This window comes from Gymnoscopelus braueri (genome assembly GCF_963280865.1).
Source record: "Gymnoscopelus braueri genome assembly, chromosome: 11".
NCBI classification, from domain to species: domain Eukaryota; kingdom Metazoa; phylum Chordata; class Actinopteri; order Myctophiformes; family Myctophidae; genus Gymnoscopelus; species Gymnoscopelus braueri.
The window spans coordinates 51234566-51255889 of record NC_137613.1 but is presented as its reverse complement, the minus strand read 5'-3'; the positions used below and the strand labels follow the sequence as shown (position 1 = coordinate 51255889).

At 43.0% G+C, this 21324-nt stretch overlaps 1 protein-coding gene across 4 annotated transcripts in view; it reads left to right on the top strand.

Annotated features, from left to right (window-relative positions):
* arid1ab (AT-rich interactive domain 1Ab) overlaps positions 1-21180 on the top strand; it is a 113219-nt gene extending 92039 nt beyond the window's left edge. For 2 of the 4 annotated variants that reach the window (XM_080442821.1, XM_080442824.1), the window contains exons 15-26: positions 1845-1995; positions 3536-3658; positions 5906-6002; positions 7073-7409; positions 8968-9260; positions 10058-10304; positions 10765-10895; positions 11633-11899; positions 12831-13052; positions 13946-14164; positions 14670-15223; positions 18427-21180. In XM_080442821.1, coding sequence (XP_080298947.1) covers positions 1845-1995; positions 3536-3658; positions 5906-6002; positions 7073-7409; positions 8968-9260; positions 10058-10304; positions 10765-10895; positions 11633-11899; positions 12831-13052; positions 13946-14164; positions 14670-15223; positions 18427-19237 — 3452 coding nt within the window. In that variant the 3' untranslated portion in view covers positions 19238-21180. The remainder of the gene's footprint in view (positions 1-1844; positions 1996-3535; positions 3659-5905; positions 6003-7072; positions 7410-8967; positions 9261-10057; positions 10305-10764; positions 10896-11632; positions 11900-12830; positions 13053-13945; positions 14165-14669; positions 15224-18426) is intronic. The other 2 variants (XM_080442822.1, XM_080442823.1) reach the window with 2 other exon arrangements.
* Positions 21181-21324: the final 144 nt, after the last annotated feature.

Genomic DNA, 21324 nt, shown 5'->3' with positions numbered 1-21324 from the left:
GCCGATCGACAAGCTCGCAACGCGTCGCTTCGCGACGTGTTGTGAGCTTATAGATTGGCTATTTTCAAATAGCCTATGTACAAAATAGGGCTGAAGTGGTTAATGTATGTTTTATAATATAATAATTTATATCTGCAAAGTAACTAGTATCTAAAGTTTTCAAATAATTGTAGTGGAGTAAAAATACAATATTTGCCTCTGAGATGTAGTGGAGTAGAAGTAAAAGTATTGAAAATTGGAAATACTCAAGTAAAGTAAAAATACCTCAAAATTGTACTCAAGTACAGTACTTGAGTAGCTAAATAGACTTAGTTACTTTATAACTCTGCTCCTGACGATCAGCGACAGAGCAGGTTCGGTCGTGTCCCGACCGGTAGAGCTGTGGGGTAGTGAAGTGATTCAAAGCACGAGTAGAGAAACGGTTGTTGCCCCTTCCCTAGCCCCTGTAATTAGTGTTACCATGTCGGCTTATTATAAGCGACTTTGGGTTTTTTTTCCTGTAAAGTTGCTTGTAAAAAATTGGTTGTTGCGGGTTGCGTTTTTTTGGGCTTGTTTCTAAAGTGTAGTTGCTTATTGAGGCTTGTTTCTCAAATATTTTCATGAAAATGTTTTGTACATTTGTGTTCAAATATTTCAAAGATATTCCACATTTTATTGCAAGAGTTTTTGAAAATAGCCGAGCTTGTAGATCTGTTATTTTCAAATAGCCGATAGGTTTAAAATGCTCATGTGGCCTAAGTTGCTTCTTTTGGGCTTGTTTTCCTAGACGCTGGTTGTTTATTTTTCTCACAAAATATGGCAACACTGCCTCTAAAAATGTGTCCTCATTAACGTCAGCTGACAACTAAATGCAAACTTTAGCCAACAGACTGCCAGCCTGTCGTAGTCTGTTGTAGTCTGAAGTAATCTGTTTGGTGGAGAGTCACCTTTACGGAACCAATGGCTATCCTGGTGGGTGCTGCTTCCACATAGCCAGAGCACCTTGAAAAGCTCAGAGCTATAAGGACGGGACATGTCAGACTGAATTTGATCAGAGCCAATCAGAGCAATGAGAAGGAACAAGGACAAGGTGGAAGAACGACTCTGTGCTACAATAACATGTACCCTCCAATTTAGATTACTCAATAGACACTACATGCTTTCTACCGTCATATGTTCGTTACGTCTTGTTATGCAAGTCCACAAGATTATTGGGTTATGGGTTATTTGGTTTTGGTTCCTTGGCATTGTAGCAGCAATAACAACAATAACAAAGAAATATATATAATATAAGAATAGCAACAGTAATAGGAAAAAGGTAAAGAACAATATCAAAGTATGTACATTAATCATAGCACACTTTGAGGTGCTGTTTGTGTGTAGCTGCCTGTGTGTGTGTGTGTGTGTGTGTGTGTGTGTGTGTGTGTGTGTGTGTACGCACGCACAAGCACGTTTTAAGCATGTATTCTGCACTGTAATTCAGTTATCTTTTTATTGTAAACTGCCAGCGTGCAGTCGAGTGGCATGTACGTGTTTTGAATGTGTAAATCAAACCATTCTATCGTTGCTGTTGGCCTAGAAACCTCTTATCTCCATATTCTAACTCTTTTTTTTCCCGTAAATGAACGCACTACTTGATCATACTACAGCGTCACACCAAAGCATCAAAAGTAGCAGATCTACAAGCTTGTAGATCTGCTACTTTTGATCCTTTTGAATTTGAACCCGGAAAAGTAACGGTTTCCGACTGGACAGAGACGATAATAACAGGTTGCCATGTCTGCTAGTCGATGCCAAATTAAGAGATTGACAAATGCTAATATTGTCTTATTTTTTTCCTGTGTTTTTTTATTTATTTATTTAAGCTGGGGAGCAGTTCATGTCTCCGGGTGGTCCGGGCCCCGGTCCCAACAGTGGGATGGGGGAGCAGTACAACAGAGGCCCGCCGGGCCCCATGGCCACCATGCAGCTGGGTCAGAGACAGCAGTACCCCTACGGACCCGGGTACGACCGCAGGTATAATAATGGCCACCATTATAATGTCTTCCCCCCCCATGTTAAAAAACCTTGTGCAATGATTACCTTTTGATACCATTGAGACCGGGAACGCATCTGTGTGTAACCACTTTAACCATTATTTTATACTTCAAAAATAGCATATCTACAAGCTCATAGCGCGGCACAGAGTGCCGCGCTATGAGCTTGTAGATTTGCTATTTTAGAAAAATCGTGAAAATGTGTGCAAATCTTTGAATATATATATATATATATATATTTTTTAATGATTTGTACTTTATTTTTGAATATATATATATTTTTAAAGCAAACATTTTTAACTGCAATCTTTGCTTCTGGGGGTCCCTGGAACAAAATATTGAGATGGGGGTCCGCGGCCGCCAAATACATATCATTTTGGGGGTCCTTGACAAGGAAAAAGTTTGGAGCACCACTGATATAGCAACATACTGTTAGGATTTAGAAAACGTGTTTTAGACATGTATTTGTCCTTATTCTGGAGCGATCATTTGGCGAAAATAGCTGATCTCGATAGATAGATGGCCCTTTTATTGATCCCGTGGAGGACATTCAGTTGCCAGAAGCAGCACAGCAGTTAAAAGTAGAGATACAGGGTAAACGAGTAGCTTCACAATAGCAGAAGAGATTTGGTGTAGAGAGAAAACAGGAGGGGGACCGTGTGTAGACTCCTGGGGGACTCCATATTTGGGTGAGTCATCCATGCCCAAATATGGAGTCCCGGGTCGACCATGTCCATGATATCTTACATATTGAGTAGCCATGGCAACCTAACGTAAACAGACCTGGATGACTTGAAAGACCTTTAAAGGGAAGTAAAGAGGGTTTTTAGGTCACTGTTTGGCAACGTGGGGTCCGATTACGGGTCCATTTGGTTCCATTTTTTTTACGTTGTAGATTTTACAGTGTAGATTGGGAAAGGTGGTTTGAATAATGAATATCAAACTTGAGGGGTCCTTGCAATTCATGAGGTATAGAATGACAGGTTTAAGCAGTGGTGGGAAAAGTACTATATTTTTTGACTCAAGTAAAGGATCAATACTGCAGTATAGAAATACTCTGTTACAAGTAAAAGTCCGGAATTCAAAATGTGCTTGAGTAAAAGCACAAAAGTATTGGAATCAAAATGTACGTAAAGTACCAAAAGTAAAAGTACTCATTATGCAGAATGTCCCATTTCACGTTTTCAAATGTATAAAATTCTTTTGAAAATAGCAGATCTACAAGCTCACAATGCGGAGCTCGTAGATCGGCTATTTTCAAATGGCCGAAATGTATATAGGGCTGAAGTGGTTAATGTATGTTTGGTAATAATAATCTAAATCTATAAAGTAACTAGTAACTAAAGATTTTAAATAATTGTAGTGGAGTAAAAGTATTGGAAATTGGATATACTCAAGTACAAATACTTCAAAATTGTACTTGGAAGTACAGTACTTGAGTACATGTACTTAGTTACTTTCCACCACCGGGTTTAAGCCGTTCTAGTTAATAAAGCGGTGGTGTGTGTTGTCATCCCCAGCAGAGCGGAGCCTGGCATGGGGCCTGAAGGCAGCATGGGCCCCGGGGCCCCCCAGGCCAACCTCCTCCCCGCTGGGGCCGACTCGGGGATGTACTCGCCGGGCCGCCCGCCTCAGCAGCAACGGTCAGAAACCGCCGTTTATTGACGTTGCATTGTAAAACACATTCCGTCTGTTCATTAGCCTTACACTATAAGATGTTAGCTTTAATCAATACGGGAACGCATCTCGATGTCATTTTAGATTTCTTTGGCTATTAAAAAATAGCAGATATACAAGCTCATTGCGTGGCACAGAGTAAAAAAAAACGTATTATTTATTATTATAAAAAATCGCACCCGGTGTGTAAGGAGCTTAACACATTGGGTGCCAGAGGTTTATTAAAATATTATACTTTGAGTGCCAGGACTTTTTAAACATTTTGAACCTTTTTCAAGTAGTCACAAAATATTTTCAGTGATCACCGTCCTCACGGTGATCCCCTCATTACACACATACAGGTCTCGTACAATCGGGGGGAAAAAATTTAAAACATTCGGAAATCCATTCCATAGTTGCAGCCAGTTGAAAATAGTTAAATTAACATTGTAAAAAAAAAAAGTGCACAGGAGCCGAGATACAGGTTTTTGAAGTCATAAGTTAACCAGGAGGTGGATTGGATTTTTTTTTCAAAAACCGTATATATACGGTTTTGGCACTCAACGTTAGTATGCGCAAAACCGTATATATACGGTTTTGGCACCCAATGTGTTAACAGTTAAAAAACAAAAAAAAACGTATGTTGCTATAATATCAGCGGTTCTCAAACTTTTGTCATGTCAAGGACCCCCAAAATGATATGTATTTGACTTTGTTCGAGGGACCCCCCCCCAGAAGCAAGGATTTGAACAAAAATATTTTACAAATGTTCGCTTTAAAAGAAATATATATTTAAAGATTAGCACAGATTTTCAAGATTTTTTTTTCAAAAAATAGCCAAAGAAATCTAAAATGACAGTAGATGCACGTTCCGGGTTGAATGGTTTAATATCATAGTACATGGAGGCCAGCCTATGATATCACTACTATGACATCATGTGTTGACATCAGGGATCTCCATATTTGGGTATAAAAAGGGACACAGATAGTACTTGGAGGCCAGCCTATGACGTGAATACTATGAAGTCATATGGCTATCTCCATATGTGGGTATAAAAGGGACATGACAGACAGATACAGAGATCTTCATATATCCATATATTATATGTATATGTATGTATAGTGAAACGGGTAGTACTTGGGAGAGTTGCGTTGGGGGCAGAAACGGCACCGGTCACACCGGTTCATGTAAACCCGGAATAGTGACAAACGCTCCTCCTAGACTCCAGTGCATTCCGTAAACCTCCGGTTCAGGGCTTTGTCACTATTCGGCTCCTCAGATTGGCCCGATGAAGTGAACGGACGTGACGCAACTCTCCTTATATGGCTCTGGTACTTGGAGGCCAGCCTATGACATCAGTAATATGACGTCATGTGGGGAATCTCTATATATGGGCATAAAAGGGACACTGACAGACAGATAGAGGCCTCTATATATGGGCATAAAAGGAACACAGACAGACAGATAGATATCTCCATATATGGACATTAAATCGACACAGACATACAGTATATAGAGATCTCCATATAAGGGCGTTAAATGGGATGCTGACATCAGTGTGATGCTATACTTGGTCAGTGCTACAGCCAGTATATTAGACGTTACACCAGAACAGACCTTGTACAGTGTTAGGCGTCTAGCAGACGCTCTCATCCAGAGGAACTTTACTTTAGTGCGAGATCGGAATAAGCAGAGTGAGAATGGGCTCCGAAAAGAAACCAAGGTAAGTAATCGCAAAATAGATTGCAGAGAGAACAGCGTCGTGGAGTGATTCTCACCCAGTTTAATATGCATTAGCCCACAGCAGTGGTTCTCAAACTGTTTCATGTCAAGGACCCCCAAAAATGATATGTATTTGGCCACGGACCCACATCTCAAAATATGTTGTTCCAGGGACCCCCCAGAAGCAATGATTTGAGTTAAAAAAAAATGCTTTACACACATTTTCACTATTTTTCAAAAATAGCTATATGAGCTTGTATATCTGCTATTTTTGACTAGCCAAAGTATAAAATAATGGTTTTAGTGGTTGCACAGATGCATTCCCGGTTGTAATGGGTTAAGCGTTCACATCTGGACCCCCTGGTGGTCCCCGGGACCTCACATTGACAACCAGAGGGGTGTGTAGTGTGTGTAAAAAAAACCTAAGATACCAGTCTTTATTTTAACCGTTCAACAACTTACAAGGAGAAATCTATTGACTGTTGTTGTTTTCTTGTTTCTGTTTTAACAGGCATGACTCCTATGGCAATCAGTATCCTGGCCAAGGAGCTCCCCCTGGTGGCCCCTACCCCAACCAGCAGCCAGGAATGTACCCCCAGCAACAAGCGGTGAGAGAGAACATTTTGTACGCTGTTGTGTTCTTGCTGTGCTGTGTTCTCCTCTCCCACGAGCAGCACAGCCCGCAGCCCCTCTTGATTTGGACACGTTTCACTGCTTTCTAAATGGCATTCCAAATTCCCCAAAAACGTTGGATATCTTGTTGATTGCTGCGTCATTAGTCTGGCTTTGAGCCCTCTCCGTATCATTATGGTTGATTATGTAATGATGATTAGAGCCAGATCGATGTGCCAGGCCATTCTTTTTGCGGCAATTATGCAGCCGATTTATTTTAAACCACTTTCAACCCGATTTCCCTATTTTGGGCATGTCGTCGTAGGAAATTGTCTATTTTCCAATTACTATTATTGGAATTTTTTTTAGTAGGGTTTGAGCGGCGCTATGTAACTTTCTTTTATGAATAAAATGACATTTAGTCCAATCTGTATGGTAGAGTATGTTAATGCAATATAACCTTATACAATTGTAGTGGTTGTATTTTGTCTCCCTGCTCTTCTATTGAGACATTTAGACAGTGTCAAAGGTCATGTCTCACCTAGACACAGGATCTGACATGAATTTTGACCTGAGGGTGAAGATTCAATGTATCCCCTGAGCAAGCAGGAACTTGCACAGGAAACGGGTTCATAGTTCAAGTTACATAGTGCAGCTAAAAGTGGTTAAATACATAAATAAAACGTTCAATGAATTGAAAAAATAGATGTTGAAAAACAAATGCGTTGTTTTTTTTGGGTGTGTGATATCAAATGTGAGTTTACCATAATCACAGTAATCCTTAATCATATTCCATCATATTCAAGAGCTTTTGGAGAGAAATGAAACAGACTCCATAGAGCCCCGCAGAGGGGAGGTGTGTGTCTGTGTCCAGCTGATGCTCGTTGACGCTCGTTAATGTTACAGTTTCTGCACTCATTTAAGAATTTTCCTTTTGGTCCTAAAAAACTGCAAAAACTATCAATTAATGAATGAATCGATACTTTGCCTCCCTAGTTCCCGGATTGAATGGGGTTAAGCAATGATACTTGATGAATAACACTGAGTGTTTATGTGTCCCCGACAGAACTACAAGAGACCTGCAGACGGAGGCTACGGACCCCCCGCCAAGCGCCACGAGGGGGACATGTACAACGTCCCCTACAGCGGCCAGCAGCAGCAGCCGGGGGGACCCCAGTCCTCCGGGGGTCCCCAGGGTCCCCAGCAGGACATGTACAACCAGTACAACGCCTACCCCGGACCCGGAGGAGGGGACCGCCGGGGGGGTCCGCCGCCGGGCCCACAGAACCAGTTCCCCGGATTCCCTTTTGGCCGGGACCGGGGACCCCCGGGGTCCTCTGCGGGACCCAACCCCCAGGGGTCCCCCATGAACCCCCAGATGATGTCTAGCCCCATGGCTTCAGGTAAGGCTCTGTCACAAATATCACATTGATCACAAATTATTTGAGATAATTGCAGTTATTGCTTTGCTTAAAGGGATAGTTCACCCAAATTCACCCTATTGATTAGTCACCCCATGGAGACTTCAATTCATGGATATTTTTTAGTTTTTGTCGAATTCCTAAGCCAATAATTTGTTGACCAATAATTTGTAGGCGGCGGTTCCGGCAGGAGACACAAAGGAGACTCTTTGTGTCTCCTACCGGAACCGCTGTCGTCATCAAATTATTGGCTTAGGAATGCGACAAAAACAAAAAAATATCCATGAATTCAATTCTCCATGGGGTGACTTCGATAGGAAAAAAGTCATTTTGGGGGTGAAGTATCTCTTTAATCGTTTTCCATTCGTCTGTACAAATTATGCATCTTCAAAGATAGCGGAAATGGCAGATCTACAAGTTAACAATGCAGCGCATTGCGAGCTAGTAAGATCCGCTATTTCCACTATGTATTTATTTTTTACAAATTTTGGAAGTACAAAATGATTAGATATGGCCTGTTTTGGCCACAGTACATATCATTTAACACATTGGGTGCCAGAATTTTATAATAACAGATTACGGTGCCAGAAATCTCACCGTTAAGCTGCGCGGCGCTGTTTTAGCTGAAGACGAGAAATCCATGTGAAACAAAGCATGTGTTCATTTTGCACGATGGTCCTGGCTAACGCCTGGAACGATAACATCTCTCACACGAGTAACAATGGCGGAGCGATCGTGCATACAAAATGAGTCGTTCGGTTTTCCCCAGCGTAAAAGGTTTCGGAGTTATAGGGGTTTTAGAGAAGGAGATAGAACGGAAGCGGATCGGAGCCATGTTTTTTGACACGGTGATCCATCTGTCCTTTCCTTCTCAGAATCACCACGGGTGATTCCAGAGCTGCTCTAGCCCCTCCCGTGTGGAAAAAAACAAAAAGACTGAAAACACGGTTCAGACCGTGTTCGGCACCAAAGTGCTACTCTGTGAAAACACGGTTCAGACCTTGTTTGGCACCCAATGTGTTAATCATATGTTTGGTACCGCTCATTATCAGTAATTTCTTTGTATATTTAAAGGGATAATTCACCCAAAAGATTACTTTTTCTCTATCGATTAGTCACCCCATGGAGACTTGAATTCATGGATATTTTTTTTGTTTTTGTCGCATTCATAAGCCAATGATGACAGGCAGCGGTTCCGGTAGGAGACACAAAGGAGACTCTTTGACCGCTGCCGGTCATCAAATTATTGGCTTAGGAATGCGACAAAAACAAAAGAATATCCATGAATTCAAGTCTCCATGGGGTGACTAATCGATAGGAAAAAAGTCATTTTGGGGGTGAACTATCCCTTTAAGTTATTTGTCATACTGTATCTGCCCTGTGCAATTTTTGTTTAGAAAGCGTAAAAGTCAAACTGAAATGTTATTTTTATCTCTATGTTTCAACGTTCAAAACCCAAAACATAAATTAAATCATTAAAGCGTAATTATTTGCACGGCAACGAATCGACAAGTAAAAAAGTCCTTGTCTCCACCTTCAGGTCCCGACGGGCCACAGGGCCCCATGTGGCAGAGCCGCAACGAGATGGGGGGCTACCCCACCTACCCCAGCCGCCAGGGCCCCCCCGGGCCGGGCCAGGGCCCCCCCGGCGTCTACCACGGCATGAACCGCTCCGAGGAGATGATGCCGTCGGACCAGCGCATGAGCGAGGGCGGTCCGTGGCCGGGCCACGTCAACCAGCGGCAGCCCCCCTACGTTCCGGGAGCCTCGGGGCCGCCCATGTCCCGGCCGCTGCCTTCCAACTACCAGAACGCACAGAACCACATTCCACAGGTAGACCAGGTTGTTGTGGTTCACTATGAAACTAACACAATAACAAATACTAGACTTGAATTGTATTTTTTAAAGGAAATTGGCTAACGGAGATTCAAAACTAAAACGAAGCTTTACAATAAAAAGATGCCCAAGTGAAACTGTATTGTTTACAAAACTAACAATCATAGAGAAAATGACCTTAGTCTTTATCAATATTTCAAACATAAGCCTAGTGTTTTGAGTGGATATGAAATCTATCTTCCTTTTTTCTCTGTGTGCCATTTTATATTAATTACGCAGCCTGTGAAGCCTTGAATTCATGGATTTTTTTTGTCGCATTCCTAAGCTAATAATTTAATGACCGGCGGAAAGATGCTAATGTATCCGGTAGGAGACTCAAAAGAGTCTCTTTGAGTCTCCTACCGGAAACGCAGCTGGTCATGAAATGATTGGCTCATGAATGTGACAAAAACGAAACAATCTCCATGAATTCAATGCTTCATGGGGTGTGTGATTGATAGAAAATAAATAAGATTTTTTTTGGGTGAACTACTCCTTTAACTGTGACTACATTTTTTAATGCTATGTTTTACAATAGTAAACTTTGAATCAAGCTTGTAGATCGGCTATTTTTGGCAAAGAGATTTGGTGCGGACAGAAAAAAAAGCGGTCCAAGCACCGAGCCACCAAGGGTCCAATTTACTAGGCTTAGAGTGTTTAAGTGGCCAAAAACAAAAATAAAACGTTGAAATTGAAAGCACAAACTCCAAGAATATATGAATAAAAATGAACGACAAAATTCCAAACCCTTGCAGGTATCGAGCCCGGCGCCCATGCCGCGGCCCATGGAGAGCAGGACGTCTCCCAGCAAGTCGTCTCCCTACATGCACCCGTCGGGCATCAAGATGCAGAAGGCCGGGCCGCCCGTGCCCGCCTCCCACATAGGCCACGCCCCCGTCCAGCCGCCCCTCATCCGGCGGGACATCAGCTTCCCCCCCGGCTCGGTGGAGGCGTCGCAACCCCACCTCAAGCCCCGCCGGAGGCTCACCATGAAAGATATCGGTAATGGAAAAACTCTTCATTTGCATTTACATTTTTCAATGCTTTATATTTAACTACATCTCAGAGGCAAATATTGCACTTTTTACTCCACTACAATTATGTAATTTGTGTATGTTCTGCTTACTGAAGAGCTGGAGAGAGATGAAGACCCCCGTTACTGAACAAACACTCCACTGCAATGACCCCTATCACAATATAGAGCTTTATCTCCTTTGTTTAAACCCCAAAACAACTCTTACACTACCTTTAAATGTATTTATACAGTACTTCAACCAGATGACATTCTGCAACAGAATCATAATAATTTTAAAAGATTGTGTGGAAAACAAGGTAAAAAAAAAAAAGGGGGATATTTACCCGCGACCCATAGAAATGGGTCCACGACCCACCATTTGGGAAACACTGCATTTGACCCCCCTTATTCATTCATTCATTCTTCTATTCTTCTGCGTCCACACAGGCACACCAGAGGCTTGGAGAGTCATGATGTCTCTAAAGTCAGGTCTGCTGGCAGAGAGCACCTGGGCCCTGGACACCATTAATATTCTACTGTACGATGACTCCAGCATCTCCACCTTCAACCTCTGCCAGGTATGGCTTTTCATTTATGGGTTCTTAATTCATTGACTGCCAGAGTTGAAACATTGTCTCCGGTCCCCTTGCCCAGCGAAAATGGCGATTCTACTGTACCTTTTGAAAAATCATGGAATATTCTCCGTCAGCGCCGTCATCACGGAGATCGGCTCATTACACACACAGGGCCGTTTGAATGTGGCTTGTTTTTTGAAAAACACTCGGAAAACAACAGAAATCCGAGAAAATTTGACTTTTTATAAATCCTTTAACATGAAAGGATGAAAGGTGCCTTGCTTTTTGTTGTTGCGATTACGTGATTTCTGCGTGTACTCTTCTTCGGTGGTACTTGGATCATTCACAGGCTGCTAAATAGCTGATGTTCATAGGGTTAAAGTAGTAAAACAGATTTTGATACTATATTAACTAATTTAGCATTTTAGATTTTAGCTATAACCATTATTTTATACTTTGGCTATAAAAAAAATAGCAGATATACAAGCTCATATGAGCTATGAGCTTGTAGTTCTGTTATTTCTTTAAAAAAAAAAAAAAAAAAAAATATATATATATATATATATATATATATATATATATATATATATATATATATATATATATATATATATTTCCATGAATATATATATTTTTTTAAAGGGAACATTTTTGACTCAAATCTTGGGGGTCCCTGGAACAACATATTTTGAACTGTGCAGATGCCCACGTGTTAACATTGTGCTTGTGTTTACGTCCAGCTGCCTGGCTTCCTGGAGCTGGTGGTGGAGTACTTCAGACGGTGTCTGATCGAGATCTTCGGCATCCTGAAGGAGTACGAGGTGGGCGACCCCGGCCAGCGGACCCTCATCGACCCCAATGCGGCCGAGGACGTCGACGACGACTTCCCCATGCCCCCCGACCTGCTGGACGACCCCGACACAGACGAAGAGGAGGAGGACGAAGACGAAGCCAAATCGAATCCGCCTCCTCCGCCGCTATCGTCGTCCTCCTCGACGCTAGTCCAGGTGTGTTATGTGGTTCTGTATAGTGTGGGATGATGACACTGTGACACTGTGATTGCGTGTGTTCATGTCTGCATAGTGCAGGCAGGGTTGCCAGATCTGCTTATTATAATTTCCCCGCAAGATTTTATTTGAAAATAGCCGATCTACAAGCTCACAACGCGTCGCATCGCGACGCGTTGTGAGCTTGTAGATCTGCTATTTTCAAATAGCTGATGTGTGTGTGTTAAAGTGCTGATGTGGCCCATAGTTGCTTCTTTTGGGCTGGTTTTCCTAGGCCTGGTTGCTTGTTTCTCTCACAGAATCTGGCAACACTGAGTGCAGGGTACTGTAATGATACTGTTAACCGATTAGTTAAAACGTTTCCCTCGATTACAATGAATGAGTGATACAAAAGGGAAAATGACTGATCTACAAGCTCAGCTATTTGTGAGCTTGTAGATCTGCTACTTTTGCTGTTTTTGCAGAGCAAAAGTATAATGTGTGCCTTAAAGGAGTAGTTCACCCCAAAAAATTACTTATTTTCTATCAATTACACACCCCATGAAGCATTGAATTCATGGAATTTTTTTTGTTTTTGTCCCATTCCAGAGCCAATCATTTGATGACCGGCGGTCACTCCGGTAGGAGACTCAAAGAGTCTCCTTTGAGTCTCCTACCGGATACATTAGCATATATCTGCCTGAAATGTTCTGGGTGAACTACTCTTTTAAGAGGTTAATTGGCTAATATTGATTTACTCAATTTTAAAAGAATATATTAGAACTTTCCTGCGTTGATTCATTGATATTATACAAAATATAAAATAAAATACAAATACGTATTTTTTTTATGCACAGGGCTGGATACAGTTTATCAGGTCTATACTCGTCGTATAATGTCGTTCATGTGTAATATGTAGTTTGTAATGTTTTTTTTATTACTATCTATCCAGGTGAAGCAGGAGGAGGAGGATGAGGAAGAGGAGGCTGCGGACAAGGCCAAGTCGGTTCCTCCTCCATCCAAGGAGGAGGAGGAGGAGAGGAAAGGAGAGCCCGCCTCCTCGGCCTCCCTCAAGGAGCCCGCCTCCTCGGGTTCGACCCAGGAGGCCGCAACCGCCGTCCCCCCTGTTGAAAAACCCAAACAGGCCAGCAAGTTTGATAAGCTCCCCATCAAGGTAAAGAAATACCATATAAAGAGCACTTTAGCGGTAATCATCTTCTTAAGGAAAAAATGTCAAATCACAGCTGTAAAAAATGTTGCAGGATAGCACAGTAACAGTTCCTTGTTTAAATTGTTTTTTATTTATGCTCTGAACCGTTTTTAGTGTTGTATATAATTGAATGTACCTGATGCTTGTTGTTTGTCATGTTTTGTGTGTCCAAGGACCACAATGGAATTGACTCATTTCCGTTGGTGGTCCTTAGACACACAAAACTCCATCTGACTATTGTTTTTCTATCCGCTTTCTGTCAGTGAGAAGCATGTATGCCACGTTTTTTTTAAAGATTTCTTTGGCTATTTAAATAGCAGATCTACAAGCTCATAGCGTGGCACCGAGTGCCGCACTATGAGCTTGTAGATCTGCTATTTTTCAAAAATCGTGAAAATGTGTGCAAATCTTTGAATATATAGTTTTTAAAGCGAACATTTGTAACTTAAATCTTTCTTTGCTTCTGGGGATTCTACAAATGTCGACAAAAAACTTTAAAAAAACAAGCGACAAAAAGTTTTCTGAAAAAAATCAGTGGTGCTCAAAACCTTTTTCATGTCAAGGACCCCCAAAATTATATGTATTTGGCCGCGGACCCCCCCCATCTGAAAATATATTGTTCCAGGGACTCAAAGATTTGAGTTAAAAATTTTGTTTCAAACAATATATGTATTCAAAGATCTTTTTCAAATAGCAGATCTACACGCTCATAGATCTCACGCTATGAGTTTGTAGATCTGCTATTTTTAAATAGCCAAAGTATAAAATAATGGTTAAAGTGGGTACACACAGATGCGTTCCCGGATTGAATGGTTAAACGTAACTTCTAATCAATTCAAATCTTGTTCAAATCCCAGGTGGTGCGGAAGAAGAACCCGTTCCTGGGCAGCCACTCGTCCAAACTGGGCCAGAGGCAGAGCTTCGACAGCGGTCTGATCCACTGGAGCATCGGCGGCGGCGACACCACGGAACACATCCAGACACACTTCGAGAGCCGCAAACACCTCCTCAAGTCCCGGAAACGAACGCCGGCGGCCGGTGAGAGCCGCAAGAACGCCTCGAACGCACGCGAGACGGTAAGGCTTTGTTTGAAATATTTATTATTACATGATCGACTGATTGCAATTATTTGACATCGAGGTTATTTTTTGGCATGATCCGTTTTTCATTCATCTTTATTAAGTAATCCGTTCAAAAATAATGGAAACAGCCGTTCTACAAACTCACAACGCGTTGCTCCACTATTTTTGAATGTTTTTGGAAGTATAACATTATTCAAATTTGACCTGTTTTGGCCATAAGTACATTATTTATTTTGATTATTGGTACCGGACATTGTCAGTAATTTCTTAGTGTTTTACGTCTTCCCTGTTCTATGTGAAATAAATAGAAATTTAAATTCTGTTAGTCTTCAATGCCAAATACAAAATTAAAGGAGTAGTTTACCCAGAAAATGACTTATTTTCTATCAATTGCACACCACATGAAGCCTTGAATTCATGGGGTGAACTACTCCTTTAAATCATCAAACACAATTATTCATATGACAACTAATCAACAAAAATGTCACGATCGTAACAGGCCTCCGAGGCGACAACAGCGTCGACGGAAAACCCAGAGCGAGGAGGAGGAGCCAAGGCAACGAGCAGCGCAACGCGAGACGAGCCCCGGCAACAACAGTCGTCGTCGTCATCGTCTTCTTCGGAAACGCAGAAGTCGTCGTCGTCATCCTCAGACAAAGCGCCGGCTCTTTCCAACCTGCTGGCCACGCCGGTGGTCGTCGCCACCATCGACGACGTCCTGTCGGCGCGCCCCGGCTCGGTGACGGAGGAGGCGGTGCGCGGCGGCCCCGACGAGCAGAAGGGGAGCGCCGGCAAGTTCCTGTTCGGCATCAACCCCGCCGAGCTGCAGAGCGGCCGCCGGCGCCACGTCAAGATCCTGGAGGACGAGCCGCACAGCAAGGACGAGACGCCGCTCAGCGTGCTGACGGACTGGCAGGACTCGCTGGCGCGCCGCTGCGTCTGCGTGTCCAACATCGTGCGGAGCCTCTCCTTCGTGCCCGGCAACGACGAGGAGATGTCCAAGCACCCCGGGCTGCTGCTGCTGCTGGGGCGCCTGGTTCTGCTGCACCACAGGTGTGTAGGGATGGCCAATTGCGATTATGCTCTTTTTGGAATAATCGAGAAGCGTTTTTTGTTTTTTGTTTGTTTCGTTTTCTATCAGAATCAGAACTACATCTGTTCTATATCTTTGTGTTTGTGTCTGTATGTCTGTTATGTATGAGTACCGCATAAACAGTTGCAAATGGATGCAACTAATTTATAAGAGAGAAGGCAGAGAGACAGCAGCAGCCTGCCTGATCTTTAATTAGCAGTATTTGCACTTTTATTTGTACTTCACACTTTGTTCTTCACACTGGGTGTGACATTTTATATACAAAAGAATTGGTAAATGGATTAGTCTGAAGTTTAAAGGGATAGTTCACTCCCAAAATGACTTTTTTTCTATTCGATTAGTCACCCCATGGAGATTTGAATTCATGGATATTCTTTTATTTTTGTCGCATTCCTAAGCCAATAATTTGATGACAGGCAGCGGTTCCGGTAGGAGACACAAAAGGCGGCTTTCCATATACATGGACTTACCTAGCCCCACCCCACACCGCCCACCACAGCGACGGTTTCCACTACAATGAAGTGGGTAGAGTGGTGTGTAAGTGGTACTAAACTGGTGCCTAAAAAGTACCCAGTCTTGGGTAGGTCTGAGCTGGGCTAAGCAGGGCTAAAGCTGTGATAAAGCTGATTGGTCGGCTCACAGCTGTGTCTGACCACTCAGGTCTCTGTAAAATGTAAACACTACGGTTGCAGTGTTGCCATGTCCACTTATTATAAGCGACATTGGGCTTATTTTTCTGTAAAGTTGCTTGTAAATATTGGTAGTACTTTTACTCCACTACAATTATCTGAAAACGTATTAGTTACTAGTTACTAGTTACTTTTCAGCTATAAATGATTACATTATAAAACATACATTAACCACTTAAGCCCTATTTTATACCTAGGCTATTTGAAAATAGCCGATCTACAAGCTCACAACGCATCGCATCATTGTAGATCTGCTATTTTCAAACATTTTAGTACTTACTTTTGGTACCTTAAGTACATTTTGATACCAATAGTTTTTGTACTTTTACTCAAGTAATTCCAGACTTTCACTTGTAGAGTGCTTCTACATTGCAGTATTGATACTTTTACTTAAGTAAAACATTTGAGTACTTTTTCCACCACTGCTTGTTTCTAAAATGTAGTTGATTATTTGGGGCTTGTTTCCATATGTTGTTGAAACCAGTGGTTCTTAAACATTTTCATGTCAAGGACCCCCAAATTAATATGTATTTGTCAACATTATATATGTATATATATTTTTTAAATAGCAGATGCACACACTCACAATGCGTAGCATCGCTACGCGTTGTGAGTTTGTAGATCTGCTATTTTCAATTGGCCGTAGATAGTCGCTTCTTTTGGGATTGTTTTCATAGACCTGATTGCTTATTTTTTTCTGCTAAACCTGGCAACAATGAATGTGCGACGATACACGCTAATAATGTTTTTTATATAAGTGATGGCAACGTGTTTAGACACCACACAGGTCTTCCCAACAATAGCGAAGATTAAAGTCAGGGTGAACATGGCCAAATAATAACTTAAAGGGGAAGACCACCCATTTTCAATATTTAACTATGTCATTAATATAGCATAAAGGAGTTGTGTGGAAATAAGAAAAATTTTAAATGTTAAAAATTTTAAATTTTAAACCCAAATTGATTTTGGGTTTAACATTGCAAATTACACCGTGATGACTCATCATGGTGTAATTTGCAATGTTAAACCCAAAATCAATTTGGGTTTAAAATTTAAAATTTTTAACATTTAAAATTTTTCTTATTTCCACACAACTCCTTTATGCTATATTAATGACATAGTTAAATATTGAAAATGGGTGGTCTTCCCCTTTAAGAGCCAAACTAGCTCTGAGGAAGCACGCTAGCATTTAGGCTAACCCTGTAGCCTGAGGCTAAGTTGGTGTGTTAAAGAAAGGGGCGTTGATTTCCTTCGGGAGGGGAGGGGAGGGGAGGGGAGGGTGGGGATTTTGGAGTGGGGACTTTTGTGCAATGGAAACGCAAGACATTTTGAAGCGGTGCGGTGCGGTTCTGGACTGTACTGGACAGTGTCGTGCTTAAGCTGTAATGGAAAAGAGGCTAAAGAGTCTCCTTTGTGTCTCCTACTGGAACCGCTGCCTAGTGCCTACCGGTCCACTGGTCATCAAATTGTTGGCTTAGGAATGCGACAAAAAACAACAGAATGCGACAAAACAATGGGGTGACTAATCGATAGGAATTTTTTTTTTTGTGGGTGAACTATCTCTTTAATACTTTGTTGTACAACATTGTTGCACATTGCCGATCTATTGCTATTTCGTGATTTGTTTTTCATATAGAAAATAAAATGGCAAACAATTTCAACCCCACCTCCCCCAAAAAAATCAATTCAAAGTTCAATTATTGTCTCCGCCAGGCCGAAAGGCATGGCGAGAGAGTGTGTTTTTCACCCTGTCCGTCCGTCCGTCCGTCCGTCCGTCCGTCCGTCTGTCCGCAGCTAATCTCTGGCACCGTTGGCCCGGTCGCTGCGAAACTGTGCACACACACTCCCTGGATGCCAATTCAGAACCTCTGCCCCAAATTTTTCACATGGGCCTGTTATAGCGCCACCAGGAGGCCGATTTGTGCAAAACCAATTTCTTTATATTACTCCTACAGATTTTATGCAAACGTCATGCAAATCGGTACACAGTATCTCTATAGTCATGTGATCAACACGGATCTGTCCGATTTCCCATATTCCATCCTCATTGGCTAAGGCTGGCTTCCAAAGTTTGCAGGATTGGTCCGTTTTGAACGAAATGCCTCAAATTATGCACTCAGCTTGCGATTTCCGTGAAATTTTACACGCACATTCCCACTAGGCTGAGGAAGAAATGCCACCCTTTTAACATTGGCCTGTTATAGCGCCACCAGCAGGTCTAATCTAGCAAAACACATTTTTGGAACAAAATGCATCAAATCATGAATGCAGTGTCCGATTGTCGTGAAAGGCCTAAGAAGAAATGGGCACCCTTTTCACATTGGCCTATTATAGCGCCACCAGGAAGCCACAATAACCTACCTGACCTGCCGGAGACCTGTGCTCCGAGGAGCACTAGTTGATTCTTTTTTTAAATAATCTCTATTATATCAATTAGTCTGATTTAACCGATTCTCCCCCTCTCACCCCCGCAGGCATCCCGAGCGCAAGCAGGCGCCCGTCACCTATGAGAAGGAGGACGAGGAGGACGAGGGCGTGAGCTGCGAGCGCGACGAGTGGTGGTGGGACTGTCTGGAGGTGCTGCGGGAGAACTGCCTGGTGACGCTCGCCAACATCTCGGGCCAGCTGGACCTCAGCGTCTACCCCGAGAGCATCTGCCTGCCCCTGCTCGACGGCCTCCTCCACTGGGCCGTGTGCCCCTCGGCCGAGGCCCTGGACCCCTTCCCCACGCTGGGGCCGCACGGCTCGCTCTCGCCGCAGAGACTGGTCCTGGAGACCCTCAGCAAGCTCAGCATCCAGGACAACAACGTGGACCTCATCCTGGCCACGCCGCCCTTCAGCCGCATGGAGAAGCTCTACGGCGCGCTGGTGCGCCTGGTCGGCGAGCGCAAGGTGGCCGTGTGCCGCGAGATGGCGGTCGTGCTGCTCGCCAACCTGGCGCAAGGCGATGGGCTGGCGGCGCGCGCCATCGCCGTGCAGAAGGCCAGCGTGGGCAACCTGCTGGGCTTCCTGGAGGACAGCCTGGCTGCCACGCAGTACCAGCAGAGCCAGCAGGGCTCGCTGCTGCACATGCAGCAAGGCGCTGGCGTCGGGCCGGAGCCCACCAGCGTGGACATGATGCGGCGGGCGGCGCGGGCCCTGCACGCCCTGGCCAAGTTGGAGGAGAACCGCTCGGAGTTCACCCTGTACGAGTCGCGGCTGCTCGACATCTCGGTGTCGCCCCTCATGAACTCGCTGGTGTCCCACGTGATCTGTGACGTACTCTTTCTCATCGGCCGGTCATGACGGCCGCTGGGGGTTTCTTTCCGTTGACCCCACGCCTCCCCCCCTCCTCCCGCCTCCCCTTCTTCTTCTCTCCCCCTCCCCCCTTATTTCGTTTGTGTGTCTGTTGCGTGTGAGTGAAGAGACTGAGAGGAAATAAAAACTTGTCCTGTTTTTTTTTTGTTTTTTTTTTATTTATGCAAAATCACCTCGGATTCCACTGTCTCTGTTTAAGCCCTGCTTCCCACCTGAAAGGAAGGAATATCATGAAGTCGCTCGCTGTGGATTTTAAAATCGTCCGGTGTGGGGGGGGACGAAAAGAAACGGAACGATAAATCGGGACCCGGGTTTTTAAGGAGAGAGTGCGCTGCCCCCTGCGGAGAAAAAAAAAGGACACCTATTTTTTTTTCCTTTCTTTTTTTAATGAAAAAGAAAAACCTTCAGAAAAAGAAGAAAAAAAAACAAACATAAAAACTGTAACCAAAGTTGCTGTCTCGTTTACAGTGAATTTGGGGGATAATGTTGTGTGCGCCCCGGTGTCGTCCCCCCCACCCCCCCTGGTGGTTGAACCGGGGAGTGATTTTTAGGGGGCGAGAAAAAAAAACAATGTCTTGGTTCATGTTTTTGGAGGCTAAATTAACTAGAAACTCATGGAACTCTGGTGTGGTATAATTGCTGTAAACTTGGAATCTTATATTACTCAGCCCCTTACAAGGAACCAGGCTATTGGCTGTGAACAGATGACGTTGTCACGATGGGGAGGCCTGTGCAGTAGATTGTAGGAAAACTTTTTTTCTTGTACTGTACACCTTTAAAAAGTAAAAAAAAAAAAAAAAAAAAAAATGTATACATACTGTAATAATACTGTTTCACACTGAGGCTGGCTTGGCAGCGGGAAAAAAAAACTGTAGTTTTTAAAAACTTTCATTTTAGTTAAATGTTCGAGAGAGAAAAAACGAAAAAAAAACGAGAAAAAAAAACAAACAAAAACGGCTTTCCCCCCAAAGTTTAAAACGGAGAAACCTTACAACACCCCGACCTCTTCTTAACTTCCTTGATTGTATGACTTGACCCTTAAATGAAAGAAGTCACCTCGTTTTAGGACAAAACCTCGTTTTTAGGACTCGTCCTTGACTCTTAGATGCAGAAACCAAGCTGCAGTGTATATAATACCATGTACATTACACCTCTCTCTCTCTCTTTCTCTCTCCCTTCCTCCCTTTTTTTCTCCACCTTCCGTTGCTCTTCACCGTTTTTTAAACCTCCGACAAATTTAAAAAGGTCACGTTCAAGTGAAAGTTCACCGCATCGAGGTCGCCGCGCCGTAAAAAGAAATCCTCAGTTAGCGTAACTCCGAGAGGAGAACAAATGTTCGAATGCATTTGTTCTCTCTCGGAGTTACGCTAATCGAAGCTTTTCCCCGCGTTTGTGATTACTACCCCCCTCCCTCATCTCTCTTTCCTTTGACCTCCGAGCCCCTCGGCATCACCCACCTCCCCCCTGCTCGTCTACGTCTGGCCACAGGGGTGCGCTGCTGCTCTCCCGTGCAACCCCCACCCTCCCCCCACCCAAACCGAACCCACCAACCAACACACACAAGATCAAGTTTCTGTATCTATCTCCAGTTACAGGTTGTAAGAGAAATATAATGACACGACAAAAACAAAAAAGTATCACATCTGCGGCTCCATTTGAACTCTTTGTCAAAAACCACAAGCTATAGACCTTGATGAAGAAACCATTTGATTTTGTTTTTTTCTTTGTTTTGTTTTAATTTGTTCTTTTTTCTTTCTTTTTTTTTCAGTGATGCGGATTCTGCATATTTGTATTTCAGACGATGTAGCTAAAAACCCCTTGATGTAAATTCCCCTTTTTCCTTTTTTTGGCTTAATGAATATCATTTATTCAGTATGAAAATCTTTATACTATATGTTCCACGTGTTAAGAATAAATGTACATGAAATCTTTGTAAGATGTTGGCTGTTGATTTATTCATTATTCCCCTCCTATGTGATGTCTATATATTGTATATATATAATTTTATTATCTATTGGGGTGTAACGATACATGTTAACAGCAATACGATGCGCATCAATGATTTAAAGTCGATA